The sequence below is a fragment of the Equus przewalskii genome, chromosome 1 (assembly GCF_037783145.1).
Source record: "Equus przewalskii isolate Varuska chromosome 1, EquPr2, whole genome shotgun sequence".
NCBI lineage: Eukaryota > Metazoa > Chordata > Mammalia > Perissodactyla > Equidae > Equus > Equus przewalskii.
The window spans coordinates 119,692,247-119,719,341 of NC_091831.1; the positions used below are offsets into that span (position 1 = coordinate 119,692,247).

The following is a 27,095-nucleotide window of genomic DNA, read 5'->3' on the forward strand; positions in this document are numbered from 1 at the left end:
GGTAGTGGGGCCACCGCTTCTCCCAAATCAAGGGATGGCTGGATATTTGGTTGTGTAAGTGTCTATGTATGTCATAAACATTTGTCCCAAATATAAAAGCAATACACACTTAATGAATAAATTTTGGAAAATATGGAAAAGTAGAAAGGTTTAAAAAATCCACCTAAATTCCAACACTAAAGACAACTGTTCATAAGACCATTTCTTTCCACCTTTTTCCCTATGCCTATTTTGCATAATTGTCATCCCAATATCCCGCATTTTTCATTTACTCTTTTTTTTTCTGAAGAAGAAGATTAGCCCTGAGCTAACTGCTGCCAATCCTCCTCTTTTCGCTGAGGAAGACTGGCCCAGACCTACCATCCATGCCCATCTTCCTCTACTTTATATGTGGGACGCCTGCCACAGCATGGTGTGCCAAGTGGTGCCATGTCCACACCTGGGATCTGAACTGGTGAACCATGGGCCGCCCAAGTGAAAAGTGCGCACCTAACCGCTGCTCCACCGGGCCGGGCTCTCATTTACTCTTAGAACCTAAGCCTATCCAGAGTCCTAGGGACAGTTGTTAGCCACGACTTTGGTTGCCACAGGATATTCTGTCGTGTGCACATGCCCTGGTCTCTCCCTTCCCGTTTTTCCTATAATTACACTATGTTGAATGTTCTTTGACACATAGCTCTGTATCAAATTACTTCCTCAGTACAAGTACCCAGAATGCAATTGGTGAGTTACAGGACACATGTATTTTAAGGCACTGGATTCATCATGGGTAGACTTTTCCTAAGAGTTGCATCAGCATTCATACCCATGGCTGGTGGTGTCATAGACGCCAAATTAGACATGACCCCTACCCTTGTCCCAGCCCCTCTCTGCCTCACACAGGTTTCCCAGACCCTTGCAGAGCCCACGATGGGTCTTCATGGGGCATTCGGGGGACTTGACGGCACATGAAGCCAGCAGCTGGGGCACACACATAGGCAATATTTGAACAATGAAATAAGAAAGCATTAACTACAGAGCCCCAATAAAGGGCTGTATGAGACATTCCTGTGGGTGATCAGAAAAGCTGTCTTGGAGGAAGCAGGACCTGAGGAAGGCTCTGAAGGAAGATTTGGCAGGTTGAAGGGAGGAAGGTCTTCTGGCTGGGAAAACAGCCTAAGCAAAAATGGGGAGGCGGCACCAAGCATGGCATGTGCAGAGGATGCCTGGAATGAGGAGGGACTCCAGGTGAGAGGTCGAGCATCTGCAAAGGCCGGAAGGTGGGGAGTGGGGCATGGGACATGGGGGCATCAGCCTGTCACACCACGGTCCCAACACGGGGAGGGGCTGGGGGTCACTGGCGCAGACTCTCCAAGGGGCTGCCTTGCCTCTGCCCCCAGCCAGGGGCTGTCAGCAACAGAGGCAGCCGCTCCCACCTCCTGTTCCCACCTCCTGCTCCCCTGTGGGAATCAGTCATCACTCGAAAAGGTCAGCACAAATGCACCACCAGTTCCCGGAGTTATTGATGCAGGATGGCAAAGCATCAGTGGGGGTCCACTCCCCCTGCGGCAGCAGGGCCCTGATGCCTATCTCACTAATGTGCGTGCTCTGTTCTCCGAGGCCCAGACTGAGGCTCAGCTGTGTCTGCCCCTGCCCCTGGGGAGATAAGCTGCAGTCACTTCGGGGCCAGGGGCCCTGAACACAGGGACAGTGACTGGGTTGATTGGGAGTGTTCCTGAGAGCAGCCTCTGGTGGCAGCTTAGGGACAGCCACTTGGCCATCAAGCCTGGGAGTGGCCTTTCAGGATTGATCCTCAAACCATGCCCAACTCAGAGCCATCTCATTCTCCTGGGGCCAGAGGGGCACCCACATAGCCTGGACCATCTGCCAGGCACTGCGGCACTCAAGGAAGACCTGGGATTCAGCCCCCTGCTGCCCTATCTTTGCCCCTCCTCGGAAGAAGAGTATTTAATGGAAGCTGGTTGTCCTCTCTGGGGCCTATTAATGTGTCTAAATGGAATCTACAAAGCAAGAAATGGTGTCTGCCTGCCCAGTAAGGACAGTTCCTTCCCTGAATGGTTTCCCAGGATGAGTCCCTCAGGAAAGATCCCTTTGGACCTAGAATTGGGGAGGGAGGGTCAGCCTCTCCTGTGTGTGTATGGGATTGGGGGGCGGGGTCGCAAGGAATCAAGGTTAAACTCCCTTCAGAGCCTGATGCCAGGGCCCTGGTGAAGGTGCTGGGGGCATGTGGGGGAAGGGGAAGCTATTGTCCACAGATGCTGACGGGAAAGGCCAAGGCGGGCTGTGGAATTAAGGAATGGGATTGACTCTCAGCTGTGATCTTCAGCAAAGCCGTTAACCCCAGCCACTGAGGCAGACCTGCCTTCCCTGGCAACACAGCCTTCCTCACATGGGCCCACGGGCCCTCCTCCATTTCCCCCGGGGCCCACCATACCCACACCGACACCCACCCACACACTGCCTGCTCTGCCCAGGTGTAGTGGCGGCATCCTGGGAAGAGTAGCTGAGTGGGGCTGGGTGGGGCCTCAAGGGAGTTAGGACCCCTTGGCTCTGGGCCCAGGTCTGCCTCAACCTCACTGTGTGGCCTTTGGCAAGTCCCTTCCCCTCTCTGGGACCTGGCTTTGTCATTGTCCGGTGGGAAAACGTTTTATGCTCCATGCTTTGAAAGGCTGCTGTGAGGGTTGAAGGAGACAAGGGATATTCTGTGAGGGTGGAAGTTCAATTCACCTGAACTCAGCAAATGTTGACTGGGGGCTTCTCCACGCTGGATGCCTCTGGGGTGCTGCACGGCCTGTGGGGGAGCTAGAGCCAACCCCTGCTCCCCTCTGGAGCTCATTTCTTCCAAGGGGATAGGACACCCACTCCCTCCCACGCAGACACACACACACACTTTGATCCATGCAGAGGCCTAAGCAAGTTGTGAGTTTTGGGAGCTGGGGTGTCTGGGGAGAAAGCTATGACTTCTGACCTGGGGAAGCGAGGACCTGAGGGATCATGCAGTAGGTAAGAAGGAGGAAGGCCATTCCAGGCTGAGGGGCAGGTGAGAGAGGATAGTATGGGCGTGCAGAACAGCCACATCGAGTGGAGGCAGAGAAAGCCTGTGTGAAGTGGAACAGTGAGCTAGGTGGCTGGAGGGGACAAGGTCTGTGTACCTGGCTGACAGTGAGGGCTTTGTCGGTGATAGGACGAAGGGTCCAGGGGAAGGGTCCAGCCCTGAGTGGGGGGCTCTGTGGCTACTTCTCACAGGACAGATGGGGGCGTACCTAGTGGAGGCTGCTGTCGTGGTCTAGACAAGAGAAGATGAGGCAGGCCTTAGAGCTGGGTCTGTAGCATGGAAAGGGGCCCCATGAGAGCTTGGATACAGACTGGCCATAGGGCCTGAGACAGGAAGAGATGGCAGTGCCCACTGAGCCCAGGGCTGCTGACTGGTGCCCCTTCCAGGTAGGGTGCTGGCCACTCCCTCCTTCTCTCCACCTTGTGACACAGAAGCTTGCCCCTGTCTTCTCACTGCTGGCACCTGGACACCTCTATGCCAGCTGCCAGTGAGCTCTCAACCTGGCCCAACCGCCATGGTGCCAGGTGACCTTCAACAAGTGTCTTGCCATTGCTAGACCTCTGGCGTCGAGTCCACACATGCAAGAGGCACTGGGGGTAAGTCTGTGGCCAGGGGCACCTCCCCCACCAGACTAGTTAGGCAACAAAGGCAGCCAGAGAGGGCCTGGGGGTGGGAGGGGCTCACTCATTAAAGCAGCCAGCGCCTGCTGCCCCTCGAGACTGCCTGCTGATTGGTTCATAATTTTCTGGGCAAATGCAGGGCCATGTGTGAGATGACTCTGGGGAAATCAGGCCGAGGATTGGTTTGAGTTTGAAGCCTCTGTCCCTAGGGTCCCCCCTTCATCCCACCCCTCCCTGGCACCATCACTCTTGTCCGTGTCTGAGCCTTCTTCAAATGTCTTTGCCTTTAACTGAAGGCTGGGGCTCTAAAGGGGTGCCTCATTCTATATTTGCCATACCAGACATGAACGCTGGTGGGCAGACAACAGGAAGGACTTCTCAGGCACCCGTGTCTTCTTCAAGGCCTAGGAAAATGTTGGGACCATCATGTGGGGCAAGCTCCCACTGAAGTGCAGACTATGGGAAGAGATTAATCTGGCTACCCGCTGGACCCAGCCACGATCTGCACACACTTCCCAACATACTCAAACACACTCCCCTCCTCTCCAGTCCTCCTGCACACCCATAGCTGTGCTCTTGCTCTCAATCGCCCTACACCAACCCTTCCTACTGAAAACTCAAGAGACCTGTGACTGGATGCCCGCGTTCATCACCCAGGCTTCACATCCCTCATACCTGATTAAAAAAAAATTTTTTATTGTGATAAAATATACATAACATAAAATTTACCGTTTTAGCCATTTTTAAGCGTACAATTCAGCAGCATTAAATACATTCACAACATTGTGTAACCATTACCACCATCCATCTCCAGAACTTTTCCATCATCCCAAACAGAAAATCTGTATCCACCTAACAATAACTCCTTATTCTCTCCTGCCCAGCCCCCAGCACCACTGTGCCACTTTCTGTCTCTGAGTTCGCCCAGTCTGGGTACCACATGTCAGTGGAATCACACAGTATTTGTCCTTTTGTGTCTTCCCTCCTCTGATTTTTACAGCTCTGACAGTCCCTCCTGGTTTGTTATTAGATTAAAGATTATCTTATGTTAGTGTTTAACCTTTTCACATGTGTGGCTCCTTTCTTCTCCAGGCAGAGAGTTCCTGAGGGCCGCTTCTCCCCAGTAGAGACGCGCATGGCCCTGGGTATGCGGCAGGATTCAGTACACTCTTAACAGTCACGTGAACAGCCGACTGACTGAGTGAATAACTGAAGGAGTGGGTGAGTTACGAACCAGTGAGAGGGAATGAGGAAGTGAATGAGGAGGAGTGAATGAGGGAAGGAGCCATACCTGAGGGCACCCGTTCTGGCTGACTCGAGGAACATCAAAGTTTATCACGGATGGGATAGGGAAAGAGAGTGAGGTGATGGGCAGCCCCAGGGATGTCGGGTCCTGGTTTACCTGATTGACCCTGGGGAGGCAAGGAGACAGGGGTCAGCACAGGAGTGCTACGAGTGTCTGGCACACTTGGCTCTGTGCCCAAGCCTGGCAGCCAAGGGCTCCCACGTGGGCTCTGGATTGATGTGAGAGAGGAGAGTGCAGTGGCCCACGTAGTTCAGGCCTGGACACCTGGACAGGTGATGGGCCCTGGTCCTTCTTATCGCCGCCCAAAGCCTTGGGAAAGTTCATCTTGGTCAGGAAATGGGCTGCAGCCCCCAGGTTCCCTTCCTCATGACTCACTGTGGCCTTGGCCACATCCGAAGGCCTCAGCTGCCCCATCTTTAAAATGGGCCTTGCATCCCTGCCTCACCTGTGGAAGACTTGCCAGAGTGATGCACTCCCAGGGTGGGAATCCCAGTTTAGGCTTGTGGGATATGGAGGCTGCAGGGGCAGGATTCAGGGTGTGTGTGTGTGTGTGTGTGTGCATCTGTGCACTGAGTGAGTACATCAGTCATCTTCATTCCTCCTGTAAGCAAGGCGGGTTCACAGGTCATCAGAACTCAACAGGTGGCACAGATGAGTCAGGGAGTCCTCTTGGGCCATCAGAGTCAGTGGAAGTGACAGAGGCAGACAGCTGACCCCCAGGAGGTGGTGCTGTCACAGAGGTCATATGTTCACTGGGGAACTCACTGCAGTGTGCAGCCTCCAGTGGCCAAACCAGCCTGAATCCCCTCCTGAGGAATGTGAATCCACCAAGCCCCAAAAGGGGTCTGGGGAGGACGGGGATGAGCCAGGGCAGGGCCAGGGAGACCTCCAAGATGGTGAGGGAAGGGACTCCTAGGCAGGGCTAAAGGTCATGATGTTCTGAGTTGACCCTTAGCCTGCCTCCTTTGGGGACAACCATGGGTTGGAGGCTTGACCCTGAACTAGAGTGGGGCAGGGGGAACTGTGGATGTGATGGGGGTGAGATGCGAGGGAGGTTTGGAGGGGCTGAAGACACCTTCTCCTCCTCCTTACACTGGCTCCCCTCCCAGCCTGCTCTCAGGAGAGGTCTGAACTGCCCCTGTCTAGGGGCTGTGGGCAGCTTCCCGGGACCTCAGACCCAGTGGGGAGGTTTGAAAGGCTTGGGATGGGCAGGTTTCTATGGCTCCTGGAATCATGGCCTGTGGTGGCAATGACAGCCTTCTCCCTCCTTGTCCTCTGCCCTCCCCTTGCTCCTTGCCCACACCCACCTGGGCCCCACTCACTTAAAATCCTTGTAGTTGGGAACCACCCTGGCAATGACCACCATGGGGTTGGGATTGTTGGCCAGGGGTTCGTTGACTCCTCGCAGAAAGACCTGGGGAAGAGAGGAGGCAGGTGAGCCCCTGGGGGCCTTGGGCCCTCTCAGGGACATGGGCAGCTCGCCTGACAACTTCCTCCCCAACAACGGGCTCGTCCCTGCCTCCACACCTCTGCACCTGCTCCCGCCTGCTCCTGCCACACTCGGGTCTCTCTCTGCTCAAGGCTGCCCTCTTTCAGACCCTGGGCTAGGCATGGAAGGCAGGAGAGAAGACACACATTCTGTGCCCGAACACTGCCATCCCAAGCAGCTCTGACCTGGCTCCTGGCCCTCACCCCTTACTCGCCAATGGGCTCCTATTCTCCCCTCAGTCCTCACCCCAACTCCTTCCAGCTGTGATTCCTGGGGCTCCTTTTACTTCTCTGACCCCTCACTGGCTCCTGTTTCTACTCCTGCCCCAAACCCATCTCCATTCCTAGGCAATCTGATACCCAGTGGCAAAAACTGCCTTCTTAAAAATGAATTGAGTCACGTCATTCCCCTGCTTGAGGCCGTGCAATGAGCACCTCCCACCTCACCACGCTTGGAATGAATTCCATAATTCTTACCATGATAGCCAAGGCCTGCAGGTGTTCGCCCATTGCCCCTCGGCCCACATCTGCTGCCAGCCTTCCAGGACTCTTTTTGCTCCAGCCTCTTTCTTCTCCCTCCTCCAACATGCCCCACTTGTTTCTGCCTCAGGGTCTTTGCACAAGCTGATCCCTCTGCCTAGACTCCCCACTCCTGCCCTCACTTACTCAGTAGCTGGCTCCTTCTCTTCCTTTAGAGCTTAAATGTCACCACCTCTGAGAGGCCTTCTCTGACTACTCCTTCAGCCCCTGAATTGCCTCTTCTATAGCACCATCATAGTTTGTGTTTAATCTAATTTCTTTCTTGTTTATTTTCTGTCCATTTGACTCAAACCATTTGTCCCCAGGGGCAGGGACCATGTCCATCTCATTCACTGTGGTATTCCCAGCTTTTAGCAAAAAACTGGCAAAGAGTAGGAGTTCAATATATGTTTGTGGGATAAATGAGTGCTGTGTTTATGAAGAAGAAAAGAGGAGAGAAGAGGAGGGACAAGTTGACTGTGTTTATGAGTGAGAGACAGGGAACCCCAGAGACCTGGGTGGGGAAGCGGGAGGAGACAGTCAGTGGCCTTGGGGAGGGGCGGGTTGAGCTGGTCTTGGAGGATGGCTGGGATCCTAATTATGTGGTGCTGATGGGAAGAAAAGCAGGAAGGGGAAGGGACTCTGGACACGGCTGAGGGGCACGCTGGAGGCAGCCCTCAGGACGGGAAGAGGCCCTTGCCAGGTCTACTCCAGTTGGGTCACTGTCACCACAGCCAGTCGCTGCTCCATTCTGGGGCTCAGTTTCCCAACTTGTACACTGAGGGGTTGGACCATACTCTCCCTGGACCTTCTAGCTCTGACCTTCAATAGGAGGAGAAGACCTGCCAGTAGCATCTTGTCCTGGGTCCCTCTCTCTTTTCTCCTCCCCCTCAGTACCCTCCCCTAAGCCCCTCTGCCAGGACCCATCTCAGCTGCTTGCCAGCTAACTCCACACAGGTGTGAGCTGATTGGGGCTTAAAATAGTTGGGCCTTTCAGCTGTCACTGGGGGCTCCAGAGATTGAAACCCTTCACCAAAGTCAAAGGACTGAGTCTCTGATGGTGGCATTTCAATCTTTGGATGGGGGTGGGGATTTGGCCTTGAGGGATTTCACTGGAACACTGTCAAACCCTATTGCTCACAGGGACTCCAAAAGGTATAAGGGCTGAGGGGCAGTCTGGGAGTAGGGGGAACTAATTTACAACTGTTCTGTACTGAATGGTCAGGTGTGAATGAGACAGCTGCCCAAGCACACCTACTCATGACAGCCTGGGGAGGAAGAGAGCAATTTCTTCTCCCGCTGTGCCATCAGGCGCAGACAGGGAAGACATCTGTGCCAGGGCAGGGGAGCAGGTGGGGGCTGGAAGGCTGAGGGGCCCAGATGCTATGGGATGAGTCAGAGGGTTGGGAGGGGAGTTGGGCAAATCCACAGTGGGCCCCCCTGCAGGCCAAGGTTTTGCCTAGGTGTTGTGGGTGTGGCCTCCTCCCTGTGGGGTATGACCTGGGGACAGCAAAGTCAAGCTTTTGTCACTCTTCCTTGCTGTGTGTGTGTGTCAGCGGAGGGGGGGGGGGCGCGCAGGGAGAGAGACAGAGAGAGAGAGAAAGCAAGCTGCTGGCCATCCTCAGGAAAGAACATGATAGAAGAGAGTGGGGAGATGGGAGCAGAGGGCACTTGCAGGTCTGACACATGCTGGCATCCAAGAGGTGGCTGTGGGGATGCAGAGATGTGGGTCAGGAGCTCTAGGCTGCCATACCAGACTCCGCTTAGGTCTCAGTGTCTCCAGCTGTGAAATGGGACTAACGAACACTTCTTGTCCTGCCAGCTCACAGTGCTATGGGGCAGGTCAGATCAGCCATGTTGGGGCAGGGAAGCCCAGAGCTTGGGCCTCCCGGCTGTGCCCTGATCATATTCAGGCCATGGCTGGATTAGAGTCTGTCACCCCTGGGCAGTTTAAAGGCTGGGGAAATGCAGAGGGCCCAGGTTCCTGGACCACATCTTCCTGGAGCATCACTGGTCCTCCTGAGGCTGCTGAAAGGCCCAGGGTTAGAAGGTAATGGCAGGGGCTCGGGGAGGAGGCATGTGTGGAAGCTATGCCCAAGCTAGGCCTGGCCCTGGCCTGGCAAACGGAAGAGGTTCTTTAAACAGATGCTGAATGAATGTATGAACACCTACCTGGAAGACCAGCCAAACCTCTTCAGAAACAGAACTCAAGGAAGGGTGGGGAGGCCCTAAAACTCTCACTTCGGGAATGTATACCCAAGGTCAGGGGTTACTACTCCAGGAGTAGACAGAACAGGAGAGAAAACAGCCAGGGAATGTGGGCCAAGGAGGGGGCTTTTCCTCCCTCCGTGAGATTCAGACAGACAGAAGGCTTCGGGAACCTCCCGTCCAGCAGCAGTCCCTGCATGGTGTGTGAGGAGCAGAGCGAGGGAGGGCAAGGTTAGGGCAAGACGATGTGCCTGGAACGTCCTGGAAAAGGTTGGGTAGGCATCGTATCTTCATCTCCGTCCACATCATCCCCACCATCTGTCCCAGAGCTTGTTCTTCACAAACTGCTCCCACTATTCTTGAAAGACCTGGTTGCTTTCTCCCTTCTTGATTTCTTCCTCTCATACTCCTGCCCCACACTGTCAGGCCAGCCAGAAGCGGTCAAGGGCAGGGCCTAGGGGCCTCTCCAAGCTTGGTCCCTTCCCGCCCCACCACATCCCGAGGGCCCCAAGCCCAGCACCTCCAGAGCTGTGTGGTTGCAACCAACATAGCGGGGGATGAAGCTGCTCTTCCGAACGACTGTTGCGTACACTTGGGTCTTGGCAGTGTCTTTGTCAGCTTTCCCAGACTGGGTGGGCTGGGGACAGGGTGGGGGAAGAAGACACACAAGAAGGAGAGTGACTAAGGGACAGACCTGGCCATAAATCCAGTCCTCCACAGACAATCACTTGGCATTGCTCCACTGGGACTCCGAGCTGATAATTAAAGCTCATGGTCCCTGCGAGCCCTTCCAAGGAGATCAATATAATAAATCTTCCCTTTTCTATTTGAATATTTCATCGCCCTCACAAGGACCACAGCCTTCCTACTCTCTCTGTAAAGATGTGATAACAAGGCCTGGTAAGTGGACAGAGACCCGGGAGGATGGGTGATGCTCCCAGAATTACAGTTGAAGTCCTGTCTCCCAGGTGAGTCACTAACCTCTCTGGGTCTTCGCTCCCCTGCCTGCCCCTGGTGCCCTGTCCTGAGACCCTGGGCTTGGGGTTCTCCTCGGAGCCTAGGGCAGATAAAGCCCCCTGGGGCCATGTTTGAGGAGTCTCCTGGAAAGAAGGGCAATGCCAAGGCCTGGGAGGGGAGGGAGGAGGGGAACTAACCCCAACTGAGCACCTACTGTGTGCCACGCACCTTGCTACGGGCTTTAAGCCCATTATTGCATGCCATCTTCCAAGTGGCCACGCAAAGAGGCGTATTGTCTTAATTTTGCTGATGAGGAATGGAGGCCTACCCCTAGGCAGCTCCTTATGGATATACAGCAAGCAAGCAGCAGATCTGCTTCTAGACAATCTAACTTCACATTGTTCTTTACTCTAAACCACTACAAATGTCTGAGTGCACATTGGGGGGGGGGGAGGTGATGATGCTTCTGCTTATCTCTGGCCCAGTGCCTGGCACACAGTAGGGGCTTAATAGGTACTTCAGCAGTGAGACAGTGAATTCTCCTTTCCACCAATCAGCACTGGGGAGAGGGGCAGGCAGGGGAGCTAGCCTGGGGGCATTCAGGCCATGGACTGAGGGACCCTGAGGCTCCCCACTCCAGGCTCATGCGCAGTTGTCCATTGGATGGGTGCATTCTGGGGAACACTTTATCTCCCACATACCCCAACTCTCCTGGGCCTTCTTCCTGCCATGGCAGTGCATGGAGGCAGCAAAGAAAGAACTGACTTGGGAGACATCATGACCTGGGCTCACCCTAGACTCTGCTGCTCTCTTGCTCTGTGACCCAGGAGGAGAGGGGTCCTCTCTCTGAGTCCTAGTCCTATCTCTGCCAACTACAATTCACCTTGAGCATTAGAGACTGTGTGTATAGTGTCTAGCCCAGGACTGGAACATAGGAGGTACTCTGTAAATACCATATTGCTTTGATTTTTAGATACACCCCCACTCTCTCAACCTATATGAAATCAGAATACACCTTTAGTTCGTGTATTCATTTAATGTGGTAGATGTTCTAAGCTAATTGGGCTGTTTTATGGAGATGAATTTGGAGAATTCCAAAATCTTATGGAAATCACTCCTGTCTACCTGCCAGGAGCTGTGTTTCCTGAGCCCCACATGGTCCTAGACTTGTCATACTACAGGGTGGACATGGGATGCCCTGGGATGCTCTGAGGGCAGAGCTGTGGGCATCAAGGTGGTTCCCACCTGCTCTCTCCCTACCTGTCGCAGGCCCACGTGGGCCCAGAGCCTAGAGCTCTGACTCACCGTCACCAGCTCAAAGTGGTAGGGGTGGAAGACACGCAGGTACTTGATGGGGATTTGGTAAGACAACAGCTCCTCTTTCTTTTTGTTGTCTACCACCTTGAGGACTACATCTAGAGCGAGAAAAAAAATGAGCACAAGGTCAGGACTGGGCTTAGCTGACCACTGTCCCTCCCAGTGAGGTGAGAGACATTGCTGACAGTAGGGGAGCAGGTGCCACATTGAGGAATCAACATGTATGCACATGTGTGGAACACACACATGCACACTTCACAAGCACTGTCTGAGCCCCTGCACAGGGCAAGACTCCATGCTAGGTGCTGTTAGGACCCAAAGATGCAGTTCTCTCCTGTGGTCCAGAAACTCCCAACCCAGAGATGGACACACACAGAACCGAGTCCAGCCCCTGATGGCAACAGACACACATGTGCACTCACAGAGACACACATGTAAGTACCCTTTCAGGGACTAAGGCTCCTTCCTTTGGTCACTGGCTTCTCAGGCAGGAAGGGGAGGGATTCTCTCTCACATGTTGCAGATGGAGAAACTGAGGCTCAGTAAGAAAAAGCAATCTGCTCAAGAAATCTTTCAGGGGCCTGCCCCATGGCTGAATGGTTAAGTTCACACACTCTGCTTTAGTGGCCCAGGGTTTCGCTGGTTCAGATCCTGGGTGTGGACATGGCACCACTCATTAGGCCATGCTGAGGTGGTGTCCCACATGCCACAACTACAAGGACCCACAACTAAAAAATATGCAACTATGTACTAGGGGAATTTGGAGAGAAAAAGCAGGAAAAAAAAAGGAAGATAGGCAACAGTTGTTATCTCAGGTGCCAAACTAAGAAAAAAAAAAAAAAAGAAATCTTTCAATGCAAATGTCAATAAAAGTCTACTCCAAGAAAATGAAAACTAATCTAAACACTAAGAATAATGCACCACTTAGAAAACTCCCACCAAAGAGACTACGTTTTGTCATAAAATGCATGAACATTGGGATGAATTTTGAGGATAAATAACACCAAGGACCTGCAAAAAATCATGGCAGTGCTACTTAGTGAGCACCTACTGCATGCCAGGCATGGGGATGGGTGCTCCTGAGCCATTATTCCAACAAAGCCCCACCACAATCCCTTACATAGGAGTCACCATCTCTGTTTTTAAAATGGGGATGCTGGAGCTCAGAGAGGTTATATAACTTGATCAACAGCACACAGCTGGTAAATGGCTGATGGGAGAGGCTGGAGTTGGTGACCCTTGAGGCATCTTCCCACTCTGGAAGTCTATGATTTGAGAAGGAAGAGGAGATGTGGAAGGAGGAAAGGAAAAGAAAGATGGAAGAGGTGGGAGAAGGAATGCGGAAGATGGAGGAGGGAAGGAGATAAAGGAGAGATCTGGAGAAGAAAAGGAAAGGGAGGATCAGGCCGTACCTGAGGGAGACTCTTGGGTAGCCCCTTGCACTCTGCCTCTCTTCTTGAGACAAGGACATTTCAGCACCACGGACAGCTGCCAGCTCAGCAGGCGCAGCAGGCTCGGAGCCCAGGGCTGCTGGGGCACTTGGAGCTGAGTGGGTCATCTGGATGAGGGGCTGGAGGAGGAAGCTGAGGGCTTTTCTGGTTACTCTTCCTTTCTTCCTCCTCCTCAGAGCTACCCTGGATGCACTGAGAGGGAAAGACACTTGCCAAAGTCCCTCAAGAGCTGGCCACATGCGATCCGTGATCAAAGGAAAGAGTGGAAAATGAGCACCAAAAGGACTTCAGGCTGCCTTGAAGAAAGTAGAGTAAGGCAGAGGATTTCCAGTCAGCAGATCTGGGTTCTAGTACCAACCCATCAACTTGCTCTGTGACCTTTAGCCAGTCATTTAACTTCTCTGAGCTTCATGTTCCTGCTCTGCAAAACGTTAACACTTCAAAAAACAGTCTCTCTCCTAATATTGTTGTAGGGAGGGGAATGTGTTTTTCAAGCTATAAAATTCTAAGCAAACGCTCCTCGTTGCTGTCACTATTTCCCTCCTTGTTAACCGTCCGTAGCACTCCATACACTCACCCAGCCCTGAGCAGACTGAAAAAACTTAGCTGGGGGATTCCAGTGCTCTCAGCCAAAGCCACAACAGTAGCTGTGGAGGCTGCAGCCCCTCATGGCCACTACCCATGGGCCCTGAGTCCCTAGATCCAGCTGGACCTTGCTGAGGCTGAACACGGTGGGGGGGGGGGGGAGTGTCCTGCATTTCTCCCCCTCCCCCAATCTCTGGAGCTCCATGTGGGCAGTCGCAGAGGAACTGTAGCTGGGGGTAACGGACAGCATCCCTCCCTGCTCCTGTCTCCATGCTACAAACACGCCTCATCAGTTTCCTCTCTGGGCATTGTGCCCCTCTGGCCTCCCACTGCTCCCTTTGTGTGGCCAATAAGCTGTTTCTGCCATTTCTGCTGTCGCCTGCTTTGGCCCTGACACAGGGTGTGTAACTCCCCTTTGCTTTTCATTAACACATCCTTGAGCTACTTCCTACCCTTCCCCCACCTCTTGGCCTGGCCCCCATCTCCCTCACCCCCCACCGCATACATCACCACAGCAACCGGTTCCAACCAGGTTCCAACAAGCATCCAGCTACTTCAATCTGCAAAGAGGCACCTGCCGATATTCCCTGCCTGCCCATGAGGCCTCCCCACCCCCTGTCCCTCCTGCAGTAAGTCCTGCTCCCCTCTCTACTGCACAGATGGGCCCCAAGGCCACTGACTCATCACACCCTTTCCTGGACTCACCCTGGATGTGTAGAACTTAGGGCAGGATCCCAGCCCAGGTCCACTCACTACAACCTCTAATCCGGCCAGCCACAGAGATGCGTGCACACACACACGCTACACATGTGCATGCACACACACACATGCAAGACATATATATATGCATGCCTACACAGTCACAAGCACTTACACACACACAGTGTTCACATATGCACAAGAACTAGCACGCAGACATTCACACACAGATGCACACATGCATTTGCATGAAATCCTAGGTCAATTTTCCCTCCTCTTTCACATTTTCTCAAATCATCCCAACAGCCCACCTATTCCTTTACAGGCAGAAAAAAAATCCTCTGGCTTGACCCAGAACAAGCTTCTTCCCCTTTCATTGATGTTCCTCCTCGTCCTTTTCCTCTCTCCTCTTTTACCATCTTTAGCAGCTGGCTTTCTGCTCTTTGTGAGGTGGACGAGGAGTTCTGTAAGTGCCTGGTGAGATTTCAAGGGGAGAAGTAAAGCCTGTCCTCTGAGGGAAGGACCACCTGCAAGACGGGGGCCTGAGGTTCTTCTGACTAGATACTGCAAGAGTCATGGTGGGCACCTGTGGGTCTGTGCTGACAGTGCTCCATGCCAGCACCCACAGTAACCATGGCAACAGTCAGTCAATACTCCTGTGTGCCTAGACTGAGCTCTGGCCTGAGAGTGGAAATCAAAACACAAATGTGGCGTGTTATGCATGTATACTGATACCTTAAGTTGCCTGCAATGTTCAAATTTGCCAAAACACAGGGACTGGAAAGGCTTCGGGGGATAAAGGAGAGAGAACTATCAAGCAGCTTCTATGAGAGTGGATCCCAACCCTTGGAAGCACAGACACCACTGTCTGACAGTTGGCAATGCCAGGGGAGGACACAGCAGGATAAACAGCCATTCTAGGGAAGCAGCCAGAACACTGGAGCTACAGTGAGAGCATGTAAAGCTGAGTCCTAGGTCCTCTGCTTACTGATTACTAGAGCTTGAGCCAGTTATTTTAAGTTCCCTGAACCTCAGTGTTCTCAGCAAAGCCATGGGAGCAGCATTGTTCCTCCTGGAGGTGTGACTCCAGTGAGCAATGCATGGGGACGTGCAGGAAGCTGTAACGTGCCGTTTCCGTGGGAGACGGCCATAACCACAACCATGAAAATAATAACAATGGTCATAAAACAGATAAGCTTTCATTGTCTGGAAAATTCATTTATGTGGAACAACTTATTTTTCAAGAAGGCTGGGGAGATGAGGCATGACAGTATTATGATTTTTTTTCTTTAAAGTGCTTTTAACTGAGCCCAAGGAGGCATTCAGGTAGCTTCCAGCTGAGTTGAGAGGGGCCTGCCCCTGCCTTATATCCCCTCCCGCACACACCAGCACCCCCCACCCCCACCTCACCTTCTCGCCCTGCGTCCTCTGCTTGGATCTCCACTTTGACTGTGTCTCCCCAGCTGGGGGCTTTGGTGGGCTCTGAGGTCACAGATGTGACTGCCTTGGAGTTCTGGTTCTTCGCTTCCTCAGATGTGGTTTTCCTGGGGAGGGGAGGGCAGGCTGAGTCCAAGGGAGGATGTCCTGCCTACTGCTCATCTCTCCCGACTCCACTGTCCATAAATCTGAGCAGAGGGTGGACAAAGCACAAAGAGCTCCCTCCCAGGCAGAGACACTCATGTTATCTCAGGCCCAAGGGACGCCTGGTCTCTCTCCTTGGCTGCCCTGCCTGTCTGCATGACCACACTGTCTCGCTGGCCACTACTGAGGCCTTCGTGTAGACTCAGGCACCAGAGGCTGAGGGCGGGGGTGGGAGAGTGGGTAAGACACCTGGCCTTTCTGACTTCCTGCCCCTGCCAAGGCACAGCTCCCCAGCAGGCACCTGTGTGCACAGACTCCTCGCCCTGGCCCTCTTCTCAAGGTTCTGCTCAGTAGGAGAAGCCTCTGCACAGGGCGGCTGTGTGGTGGGTGCCCACCTGGCCGGCCTCGCCTTTGACCTTCAGTTCCTGAAGCTTCTGGTCCATATTCCCAAAGCTTGGCCCAGCTCCCCCAGCTCTGAACCCTTTCAATGGAGCACAAACATGCTACTGGCGTCTGCAGCAGCCACTGTGTGCGGGGCCCTGGGGTGGGCACCTGGAGCTGTGCATGGGGCAGGGTGGGGGGGTGGTGAGGGGTTTCTGGCTCTTAAGCACTCACAGGTCATGCAGGGCTAGGCTGTCCAAGGTGAGGTGGGAGCTTGGGCCCTCTGCATCCCAGTGCATCCCACAGGTATCTGAGTAAGTGTCCCTGAGATCCTGAGCCATCAAACAGCTCAGTGAGAGAGTTAATACTTCTGTCGTGCAGGTTATTGTGTCGGGCTGTAAACGGTGCTGCTACATTAACTGCAGCAATCGCGGGCAAGGAGTCATCCCAGGGAGCCTGCAGCGTGGGGAGCCACACACCCTCCTCGGGAGGGGCAGGCATCCACGCAAACAGTACCCCAGGGTGGGAAGCAGAGACAGAGCCTTCCCCAGCCTTGGTCCCAGTCCCAGAGGCCCCCAAAGGGAGTGTGGGGCAGGAAGTTGTCCCAGAAGCTCAGAGCCAATCTGCCTCTGTGTTAGCACCAGCCTGTGGTTCTGCCCAGCCAGCTGGTTCCTCTCCTCCAGGAGGCCCTCTTGGACCATCTGGCCCTCACTGCTTCCTCAGTCCTCTGCACTTGAGTGACACAGTGGCCTGGCTCCTTGCTGTACACTTGTCACAGCCCTATTCCTGTGGACAACCTTTCTTATGGGAGTCTGGTCTCCAAGCTCCAGGGGTCAACCGAGGACTCCCCTTCTGCTTTGACTGAGAGGCAGTGTGGCATGGTGATAACAACAGGGTCCCTGGTGTTGGACCACCTTGGTTCCAAATCCTAGCTCTACACCTTACTAGCTGCATGACTTTGGGCCAGTTATGTCACCTTGCTGTGTCTTACTTCCTTCATCTGTGAAGTGGGGGTGATAACGCAGGGTTGTGCTGGGCATGAAGTGAGTTAATATGTGTAAAGTGCCTGACACATTGCTAAGCACCATAAAAGTGTTCGTCATTATCATCATCATCATTTTAGTTGCCCTGGCCCAGTGTCTCCCCATCACGACCCTAATGCTGGGTCTGCAGCTGGGGGTCTCTGGCTGCTTTGACTAAGGTGTGGAGACCTGGAAAGAGCACAGCCTTCAGAGCCACACAGAACCAGGTTTTGAGCTCACAGTCATCTCGTAGCCAGGTCAGCTCCCCACTCTGAGCCTCAGTTGCTTCCTCCCTCGGACACTGGCTGTAAGGACTGGAAAGAAAGCATGTAAAGCTCCTGACACACAGAAGGCCCCAGTTCAGGTTATTCCCTCATTTGTGACATAAAACAGCCTGGGTGTTTCTTAAAGGGACCTGACTGAGGGCAGCATGAGGGGGAGAAAGGGAGGTGCTGAGGGAGGGCTGAGATGAGAAGGGGTACATCTCCCAGACGTGTGCCCATCCACACACATTGCCTCCCCACACCTGCAAAGGGGCCCTTCTGGCCCAGGGGCACATGGGAGGCTGCCAGGCTGAAGCAGAGAAGCCATCAAGGCTGGCAGGGCAGTTGAGCTGAGTCTGCACCCCGCTTGGGGCCCTTCGTCCCAGCTCTGTGACCTCTGCTGACTGGGGGGTGCAGTCTGCGCCCTTGCTCCTGCCACTCTGGGCCCTGGTTCTCCCCCTCGACAGCTGCCCCCACAGTCAGGGGCCTCAGAGCTCACAGCAGCAGCCTCTCACCAGCTATCATTACGCCTGCTCTGTCCCTTCCCCCACTCTGCATTAGCCTCCACTCCTCCCTGAACTGTGCTCAACAGAGGAAGGAGGAAAGAGAGCAACAGAAAGGTGGATGCATCTGGGGAGGCAGTGTTCCAAGGAGGTGTGTAAGGAGTCCTTCTACTCCAAGACCTCGAGCCTGCTCCTGCATGGGCACATGGTATTTTGTATCCGTGGGGGCCTCCCAGTGCATGAAGAAGACAGAACCAAGGGGTGAAAGATGGACCTGAGTCACAAGGAGTGCAGTGACAGAATTCAGGTTGGAACCCATGACATGTACTTGTCAGCCTGTCTTCCACCTTCCTGATGTCTTCAGCCTCTTGTCCCCTCCCCTTCTCTACACAAGCTCCTGGATGTCTGGCAGGAGAAATTCCAGGTGGAAAGAGATGGGAAAGGCCATGGACAAGGCCAAGGGAGCCTACCACCGGTGCTGACTTCGTCCAGGCAGAGAAAGAGTTAAGCAAGCATCTCCCCTCCCTTTCCTCAAACACACATCAAAGACCGGGTCAGGCTAGGTGAGTGGGGATGAAACAACTCTGGAGGGGTGTGGCCCCAGGGGAAGAAGGGAGGCTTTTCGCAGGTGGAGGGAGACTGTCAGGGTAATGTCTTTTCCTGGCACTGCTGACTCCTCCGGGCCTTGATGCTATTCTAGAAACTGGAGAGCTAGCGGGACTTCTGATTTCTCACAGAATTGGAGAAGGGGACCAGCTCACTCCATGCTCCCAGTCCCCATTCTGCACCCCCAGCTGGGCATATGGGAGGCTGTGTTCTAGGACCTGCAGGCCCCTGATGGAGCTCAGGTCTCCCAGCACAGTCTCAGAGCCCAGGGGCAAGACTAAGATCCTCCCTCCCTGTCCCTAAAGTTCTGGCCTGGCTCTAGCAGTCAGGGCCTGGTGGGGAGCTGCCAGGTGCTGCCTGCTGTCCTGGGACTCAGACCTAACGCAGCCGTGGCAGAGGGGCGGGGCAGGGGGCAGCCACACCAGGATGACACTGGGGTTGGGTTCAGAGGCCCAGTGCAGCAGTCCTGGGTCCCAAGCTGCCAGGAAATGTAAACCTCCCTTGACCCTGCCCACCTCCCAGGGTGCTGGAGGGATCTGTGCGTGATTGACAAAATCCAGCCAGGTGGCCCTGGGGCTCCCACCCCACCAGGGCGTGGGGGTCAGGCCGAAGCACAGCTGTAAGTGGGAGGGAGAAGGACTTTGCTTTCCTCTGAGGTCATAACTAAGGGAAATGCATTGTCTGGTTCCCAGAGGTTGCAGCTGTAAGCGGAGGTGAGCAGTGGAAAGCACAGGGCATTGATGGAGAGGGCGCAAGCTCCTGAGCCACTCCCCGCCTCTGCCTGTCCTCTGAATGCTCTCTAGGGCACACATGTCAGAGGTGGAACCAGTGTGCCACTGTCCCTGCCTCCTGGAAGTCTCCCCTGAACAGCCCCTCTTCTTTGATGCCCCTCCATCAGCACAAGCATAGGTGTGCATGCATGGGTGTGTGCACACATGCACATACACACACAGGCTGCCCCAGAGAGGTTTGTGTGCCACACTGTACCCGATCTCTGTCCCCAGCCCCCGGTCTGCCAGCCCTCAAGCTGCCTCTGAGCTCTCTAAGCCCACCTCCTGCACCTGCCTTCCCTGTCCTTTTGGTTTCCCATACTCCTCAAGGCATCAGAGCATGAACAACTGTCATGGTCTGGCCTCCTCTGCGGCAGGGCTTCGGAAGGCGAGGATGCAAGCCACCTGGCTTGGCCTGAGTGCCAATCCCAGGGCATCCATCAGGAGATCAGGGGAAAAGGGAGGGCCCCAATTCAAGCCTTGTTCTGGCTGCCGTAGTCCTGGCTGGGCAGGCCCCTGAATCCTGAAAGTCTGGAGGGAAGCTCCCAGAAGCCCTGGGGAAGGAGGTGATTGGGCAGACTGGGAAGGATGGATGATGGGCAGAACTTTTAGGTTGATGGGTGGTGGAACAAGAGGTTTTGTGACCTTTTGACCTGGTCTACCACAGCCCTGTTGCTCACTCACCTGGGAAACAGGTTCAGATTAAGATTCCTCCAGGCCAGATGCTGGGTGTGTCATGATTGGGCCTCCTTCAATCCTGAGAAGGCAGGGCAATTTCCCTCTACCTGTACCCTGCATGCCGGCCTCTGAGCCAGGAGGGCCAGCCTCCCTCATCCTCCAGAAGGCCAAGAGGCAGCCAGACTCCCAGGCCTCAGGTCTAACTCCATCCCTGGAAGGCACAGAAAAACCCAACGGCCACTCCTCGACCCAGGAGCCTCGCCTTGTGCTATAGGGACAGGCTGGAAGAGTTGGCCTTGGCAGAGATGTTCACGTAAGTGGGGTGCTCAAAGGCTGGATTCTTGTGTTTCTGACCCTGCCTGGGCTGGACTGGGGAGGGAAGGTTTCCTTGAGGAGGCAGAGCTTGAGTAGACGGAGAGGAGGACCTTCCCAATGGGAGGATAGAGCCTGAGGCTTGCAGGGGACCATGAGCTGGCTCATGGGCAGGTCTGGGGAGGGGTGGCTGGCTGATCCAGGGTCCCTTCTCTCTCCTCTCCCACTTCACCAGACGACAGCCCATCAACAACGGCCCCAACTCCATGCTTGCCCCCTCCCCCAGCTCCCAATGTAGCTGGTCCTTGTGGGTTTTGAGCTCTTGGGAGGCTGCCACTTAAGGCATGAGCAGGGCTGTTATTTTCAGCAAAGTGATGGGCTCTCATCCTGGGTTTCATTTATTAATTGGACTCTAATGAACCATCACTAATTGCCAATGGTGCTATACCACTACAGGTGGGCCTCGATTTAAAGGATAACTGACTCTGGAGCAAGGTGGGGGTGTAAACTGGAAGCCAGCCAACTCCCCATCCACATGGGCATGGCTCCTCCCTCTGTGGGAGTGGGGACTGCCCTGCAAATAAGAAATGGCAATTCCTAGGAACTCTGAGATGAGCACTTTGGCAAAAGGGTGACAGACTCTTGAAAAATCACATGGAGACAGAGGCAGCCCCTCCTCTCCAGCTCTGCTAGGCCAGCCCCTGGTCCAGACTCCTGGGACTCAGCTCCTCAGTACTGCCCTGGAAGCGGCTCTTGGGCTGGGAAGAGGGTTCAGATCCCCCCAAAAGGACAGAAGAGGGGATGACTCTCAGATACATATAGATAAGGTGAAGCCATGGAGAAGTCCTTGACCCCTGGGAGAAGAGGACAGTCAGCGAAGCTGGCTGCAGAGGTTGAGTCCGAGTGGGCTGCTGGTTCAGGAGGAGAAGACAATGAGGAGAGGCCCAGAGATCCTAGTTGAGCAGAGGTATTTGGTTTGCATGTAAAAACTGGATAATTTCACACAATAATCTGGATTTCTGGCTTCTCTTGAAAAATTGCAAGTGCAGACAACCCAAGCCTGCATTTCTTCAAGGCAGAAATCAGGGCAGGTGACTGAGGCTGCTCCTCTAAATGAGCCACGTGCTCTTGAGTTTGCCACAGTTGCTTCTACTCTCTATAGTATCACACACCCGGCCAACTTCAGCATTTATGAAATTGGCTTAGGCCCTGAGGTCACTAACTTTGCCGTCCTTGGTGCCACACCTTCTGACAGAAGCTTACCCTGTGTAGGTAGGGGTGGGAGATGACAGAAATAGGGAGAGCATAAGAGCAGGAGAAGCTGAACTGGAACCCAAGCCCCAGCTCCCTGCCCACTTCCCTATCACTCTTTCATAGATGCTAGACAGTGTGGCATCTGACCCTGAAGCCCACGGGGGCCAGGCAAGGGAAGAGGGAAGCCAAACAAAGCCTGGAGGGAGGACCACACCTCCTGGCTGCTCACGATGTCTGGGGGTGAGGAGAAGCCCGGTCAGCAGCCTTGCCCATGCAATGCAAATAAGTAGACAAGACAGCCTGTGCATAATGCAATGAGGACACCAGGAAGGCCCCCGCTGGCCTCCTTACTGCCTGGAATCTCCCCATTAATACTTGCTTCTCTTGGGAAGCATTGACCTGTTGGGCTGCTCCTCCAGGATTCCTGCACCCCTAGGGGAGAGCTCATGCTTTTTGGGTCTCAATAAGTATTTCAGGCATGAGAAGACCTCAGGGGCTTTGGGTAGCAGCAGTGGGAGAACATCTGGAAAGAATCCTTGTGGTTTCACTCTGACTGGGAATCTCAGGCCAACCCTCCTTTTAACCACTGACGCCAGCTGTGTTTACGACTCTGGAATACAGGGATGTTCTCACTGAACAAAAATCCTGAGGCTCTGAGCCTCAAAGGACTGACATCATTTGGAGCAGGTGTGGGTAGGTCAGGCCACGCCCTAGGCTGGGGGTCTGCAGGGGAGATCAGACCGCAGATTCCCAGGCCCTACCAGGGACCTTCTCCCCACTGACTGCCTTTTCCCACAGGCATCCTGCAGGGGGGAGGGAGCCTCGGCCTCTGCCAGACAGGGACAGTCATCTCCATCTGCTCTACTCCCCCGGCCAGCCATGCAACCTCAGACAAGTCCCTTCCCTGCCCTGGGCCCTGGCCTCCTTGGCTATCACAAGGGGCCAATGAACTGGCCTCCCAGGGCTGCTGTTTTAGAGCTGGAGGGCCTGGGAAGCGAGCTCTGAGAGAGCTCAGTGCAGGACATCGGCAATGGGGCTGCTCTCTTCCTAGTACTGTCCCACCGTCGCTGTCACTGCCGCTGTGAGTGTTATTGTTATTTTTGCTGAGCCCAACCCTCTGGCTGCTGAGACAAGCCTAGAAGTCACCTGTGAGTCATGCTGGGCCTCCACCCACTCTGCCCAAATTCCAGCCCTCTGGGGCCCTTGGCCAAGGCCCACAGCCAGAAAGCGGAAGGTGTAGGCAGCCCAGATCCCGGGAGGGGTCTTCAGACCAGCCACTGCGTCTTCTCTGGAAGTCTGGCTCAGGGCCTCAATGCTAACAGCCCCCTTTCAAGAGGAGCAACTGCTGCCTAAGGATCAAGGCAGGGATGAGTGGAAGGAAGTTTTGGGTTTTGGAATCCTGGATCTTGGCTTGAGTGACACTTCTGTGTACTAGTTCTGTGACTTTGGACAAGTCACAGAAATGCTCGGAGCCTCAGTAACCTCTGTAAAATGAGGATGATATTTTCGCTAGTTCACAGGACCAAGTGATGACTAAATTATCTGAAACACGTACACACACACAGACACACAGACACAGACATACACACACTCTCCTAGCACGTTTGCTAGGTATGTGGTAGGCGTTTGATAAATACAACCTTCTTTAACCTCCCTCTCTTACCAGGATCTCAGACAATTGTCCTACTTTCAATACCATCCTCAGCCAGTCACCAGGTCAGGGGTCAGTCTGTAGCTAGGGTCAGGGCTCAGTGTGTGACTAGGGCTCAGTCTATGAGCAGAGCGAGGCCTTAGTGTGTAACTAGGGCTCAGTCTATAACCAGGGTCAGGCCTCAGTGTGTGACCAGAGTCAGTCTCATTCTGGGGTCAGGGTCCGGGCTCTCAGGCTTAGCCAAGAAAACCAAAGATCCTCTGAGTATGACTTTCTGGTCGTGATCTGTGCCCTGCCCTGCCCACCCTGGCCTGCGCCTAGCCTGCCGCACGTGCACAGAGGAAGCAGATCTTCCCCTCCCAGTGCTAGCTCTGTCCCTAGCTCTGGGCAGCAGGCAGTCAGAGAAGCAGCTGCCAACTGGCAGCCAAGCCATCCAGTCTTTGGCCAAGGGTTGGAACCCCACAGGCCATCTCCTGGCTGGCCCTTCCCCACACCCTGCCTGCTGGGCCACCTCCCACCTGTCAGGGCCACTACCTTCCTGGTCCCTGCTGTGCTCTGACTGGCAGGTCTCTCTGTGCCAGGCTGGGAGGCAGGTGCTGGGCACTGCTGAGGCCCCAGGGCCTTGAGCAAGGCCCAGACAAGTCAGGAGAGACCCTGGGCCTGGGTACTGGCCCAGGAGATCTGGGTGTGGAATCTGTCTTGGGCCATACAGCTGGGGCTCTTGTTGCCTGTAAAGAACTGAGACTGTTTCCCAGGCCAGAGCACATACCATCCCGGCAAGCCTGGAAGCGCATGTAAGCCAAAACTTACATCCTGGCCATGGGAGGACTGAGACTCAGAAAGGGGCAGGGACTGGCCTGAGGTCACAGAGGGAGTCAGGCACAGTGGGCCAGACTCTGGGTTTTCCTGCTCCCCTTCTGGCTTCTCTCCATGGCCCTGTGGCTTTCTTCCAATAGGTCTCACTTGCCCATCATAAGTGCTGCTAAGGGAAGCCTCACCTCCATGTCATGCTTTAGACCTGTCAGCATCTCCCACTGTCCGGCTCCACCATCTCTACAGCCCTTTGAGGCAGGTTCCCAGGTGAGGTATTCAGGCAGCCAGAGGTGAAGTAACTCTCCCAAAGTCACTGAGCAAGCTAGAAACAGGGCCTGATTCATTCATTCATCTGTTTATTCATTCATTCAACAGCTATTGACAGACTCCTCCGTTCCAGATCCTGTGTTGAACAGCAGGGATAGAATGGTGAGCAAAACAGACCTGGTGGTTCTCATGGAACTAACAGGGTACAGTGGGGGGAGGCACTGACAAAGAACAAGCCAATAAGCACAGAAAACACGTGAGACTGCAGCTGCAACCATGGAGAAGGACGTAGTCCCATGGAGGCACATAAGGGGGAGGATTTGGCCTGGTCTGGGAGGTCAGAGAGGGCTTCCCTGAGGAGGTGATGACTGAGCTGGCTCCAAAGAGGGGAGGGGAAGGGAGAATGTTCTCGGGGAGGGACTGTGCTAAGGCCTGGGGTGGGAGGGAAGAGAGTCTGCTCAGAGAACTGAGAGATGTCCGGTGTGGCTGGAGCAAAGAGAGGCAGGTGGGTTGTCGTGTTGCTGGGGAGCTAGAGGGGCTGGCAAAGTCCTGACCATGCTGGGCCTGGAATCCTCTTTACCCTGAGAGCAATGAAAAGCCGTTGGAGGGTTCAAAGAATGGGTTCCTTTAGTACTATGGTACCACATGGTACCTACCTTTGAAGGGGGTTTGAAAAAGGGCAAGATATTAGATGTACCGAGAGCAGAACAGTGTGGTAGCCTAAGGTGGCGGAGCTGGCAGAGAGAAGCAGCCAAATTCGAGACAGGAGAGAAACTGACAAGACTTGGTCATGGACTGGATGGGGGTGAAAAAATATGATTACTGACACCAGGATGGGGATGAGATCACGTGGAGAGAGAGTATAGAGAAAGAAGGGTCACCTAGGGTTGAAATCTGGGACAGGCCAACATTTAACACCAGGTAGAAGAGAAGAGGCATACACAGAAGAAAAGAGGGTAGGGCACCTTGGAAGCTGAGAAAAGAAAGGGCTGCAAGTAGCGTGAGTGGTCATGAGGAGGTAATGCCACTGAGAGACCACAGAAGATGAGATGCCCATTGGAAGTAGGGCCAGGCATGGCGATCACTGGTGACTTTAGAGAAAGCTATGTCAGTGGAGAAATGGGTTCAGATTGGAAGCAGGTCGATGGTTCAGACAGAAAGAGGCAGAACCACCAGAGGAACCCAGTGGACCTGTTGGTCTGGGATAGTCACCATTGGAGGACACATCCTATCACTAGATTGGCTCAAGGCTGGAGACCGCACAGGGATGAAGCAGCCATGCCCCGGAACTACGAAGTTCCTGTATTTGGACCTGAATCCTCTTCAGCTCCCCACTAATGGCTTGAATGAGTGAATGGCTTTGGGATGCTCTCAGGCCCGTGCTTCATCTCCTCCACCCCCCACCACATGGGCCTGCCTGCTGGGGGTGCAGCAAACCCAGAGAGGAGGGCAGAACTAGGCAGAGACAGGAATCCCCAGGATCCCACCCCCAATCTGAGGTGAGACAAGTGGCATGGCAGAAAGCAGGAAACTAAGCCAGGAGACCGAGCTGAGGGCACCAGAAAACATGGGCAACAAAAAGATGAGAAAAAATGTTTTGAAAGAATATGAAGTTATACATAGATATTTAAAATAATACTTAATATTATTTAATATATATTAAATACATATATATTTTTTAAGCATTGAAATATTCATCATGAGAAAAACGAAAACTTGAGTGGATTTGCTTACGCCTATTGTATACTTTGTTACTGGGTACTGTATTTGAAATCAGACAAACGGGGACATCCTATTCTTTCCAGGGTTTCCAGCTTCTGAGGGTCTTGCTCCTCCCTCTGGGGTTCTTGCCTGGGGCTGGGGGCTTGCACTGAAAGCCCCTTACAGGTCCTGACAGCTGGGCCTTCATCCTCAGAAGCCCGCCCTTCTGCTTTCATTTGCATCTCATTAGCACCCTCGCGGGCTGGAGGCAGCTCCGCCGCCTGGAGCCCTGGAACGCAGGCGGCAAGCTGGCCCAGGCTCTGCTCCCTGCCCCTCCCAGGGTGGAGATGGGTGCAGCGATGCGCTGCCCCCTCCTTCCCCCCACCCCACACCCCTCACCCAGGCTCGGCCCACTTGGCTCCTACTGCGCGTCCCCATGGCAACCGGGTGATGGCGCAGGTCGCGGTGCCTGCCGAGGAGCAACGCGGCCGCCGAGCTCCCCGCCCTGCCGCCCAGGCTGGATTGGTGATAGGCAGGGCCTCAATCTCCCGAGATGATCGGCGATAATTGGTTTATGGAAATAGCTGAGGGGAGAAGGCGAGCTCCCTGCCAAGCCTGCTTTCTGCCACCTGTCCTTCTTAACGATGGAAATGTTGTTGGGGGAGGGGAAGCCGGAGGAGCCTGGTGGGTGGAAATGGAGGTTTTGAGACAAGCAAGTGTTTCACCTGTTGGTCTCCAGTACACCTCTATCCCCCTTTCACTGTGTGGGGGGTCAGGGGGTTGTTGTCACAATAACCAGGTGTTCACCTCAGTCACTCTTTGACCTCTAAGTCTGTGCTCAGGCCTATGCTGGACATACTGTCTGGGAAATGGAGGAGACGTTGGATCCGTCCTCAGGAGCCCCAGTTTGGCTGACAGAGGAGCAGCATGTAATTTTATTTATATAAACTATGTCAGACCAGTGTGGCCATTGCTGTGGGGCTCTAGGAGAGAGAGCTCAACTCTGTGGATGCCTGAAGGAAGAAGCATCATGAGCAAGGCTTTGAAGATGGGATTTCTGTAGGTGTTGGGGAGAAGGCTGAGGTAGA

The 27,095-nt window shown here is 54.2% G+C and overlaps 1 protein-coding gene across 5 annotated transcripts in view; it reads right to left on the minus strand.

The window, feature by feature from the left end:
• CCDC33 (coiled-coil domain containing 33) overlaps positions 1-27,095 on the minus strand; it is a 105,988-nt gene that overhangs the window by 53,501 nt on the left and 25,392 nt on the right. For all 5 annotated transcript variants that reach the window (XM_070575236.1, XM_070575222.1, XM_070575215.1 and 2 more), the window contains 5 exons: positions 15,616-15,749; positions 11,459-11,568; positions 9,717-9,833; positions 6,304-6,395; positions 4,967-5,087 (listed from right to left, as the gene is read on the minus strand). In XM_070575236.1, the coding sequence (XP_070431337.1) occupies positions 4,967-5,087; positions 6,304-6,395; positions 9,717-9,833; positions 11,459-11,568; positions 15,616-15,749 (574 nt within the window). The remainder of the gene's footprint in view (positions 1-4,966; positions 5,088-6,303; positions 6,396-9,716; positions 9,834-11,458; positions 11,569-15,615; positions 15,750-27,095) is intronic.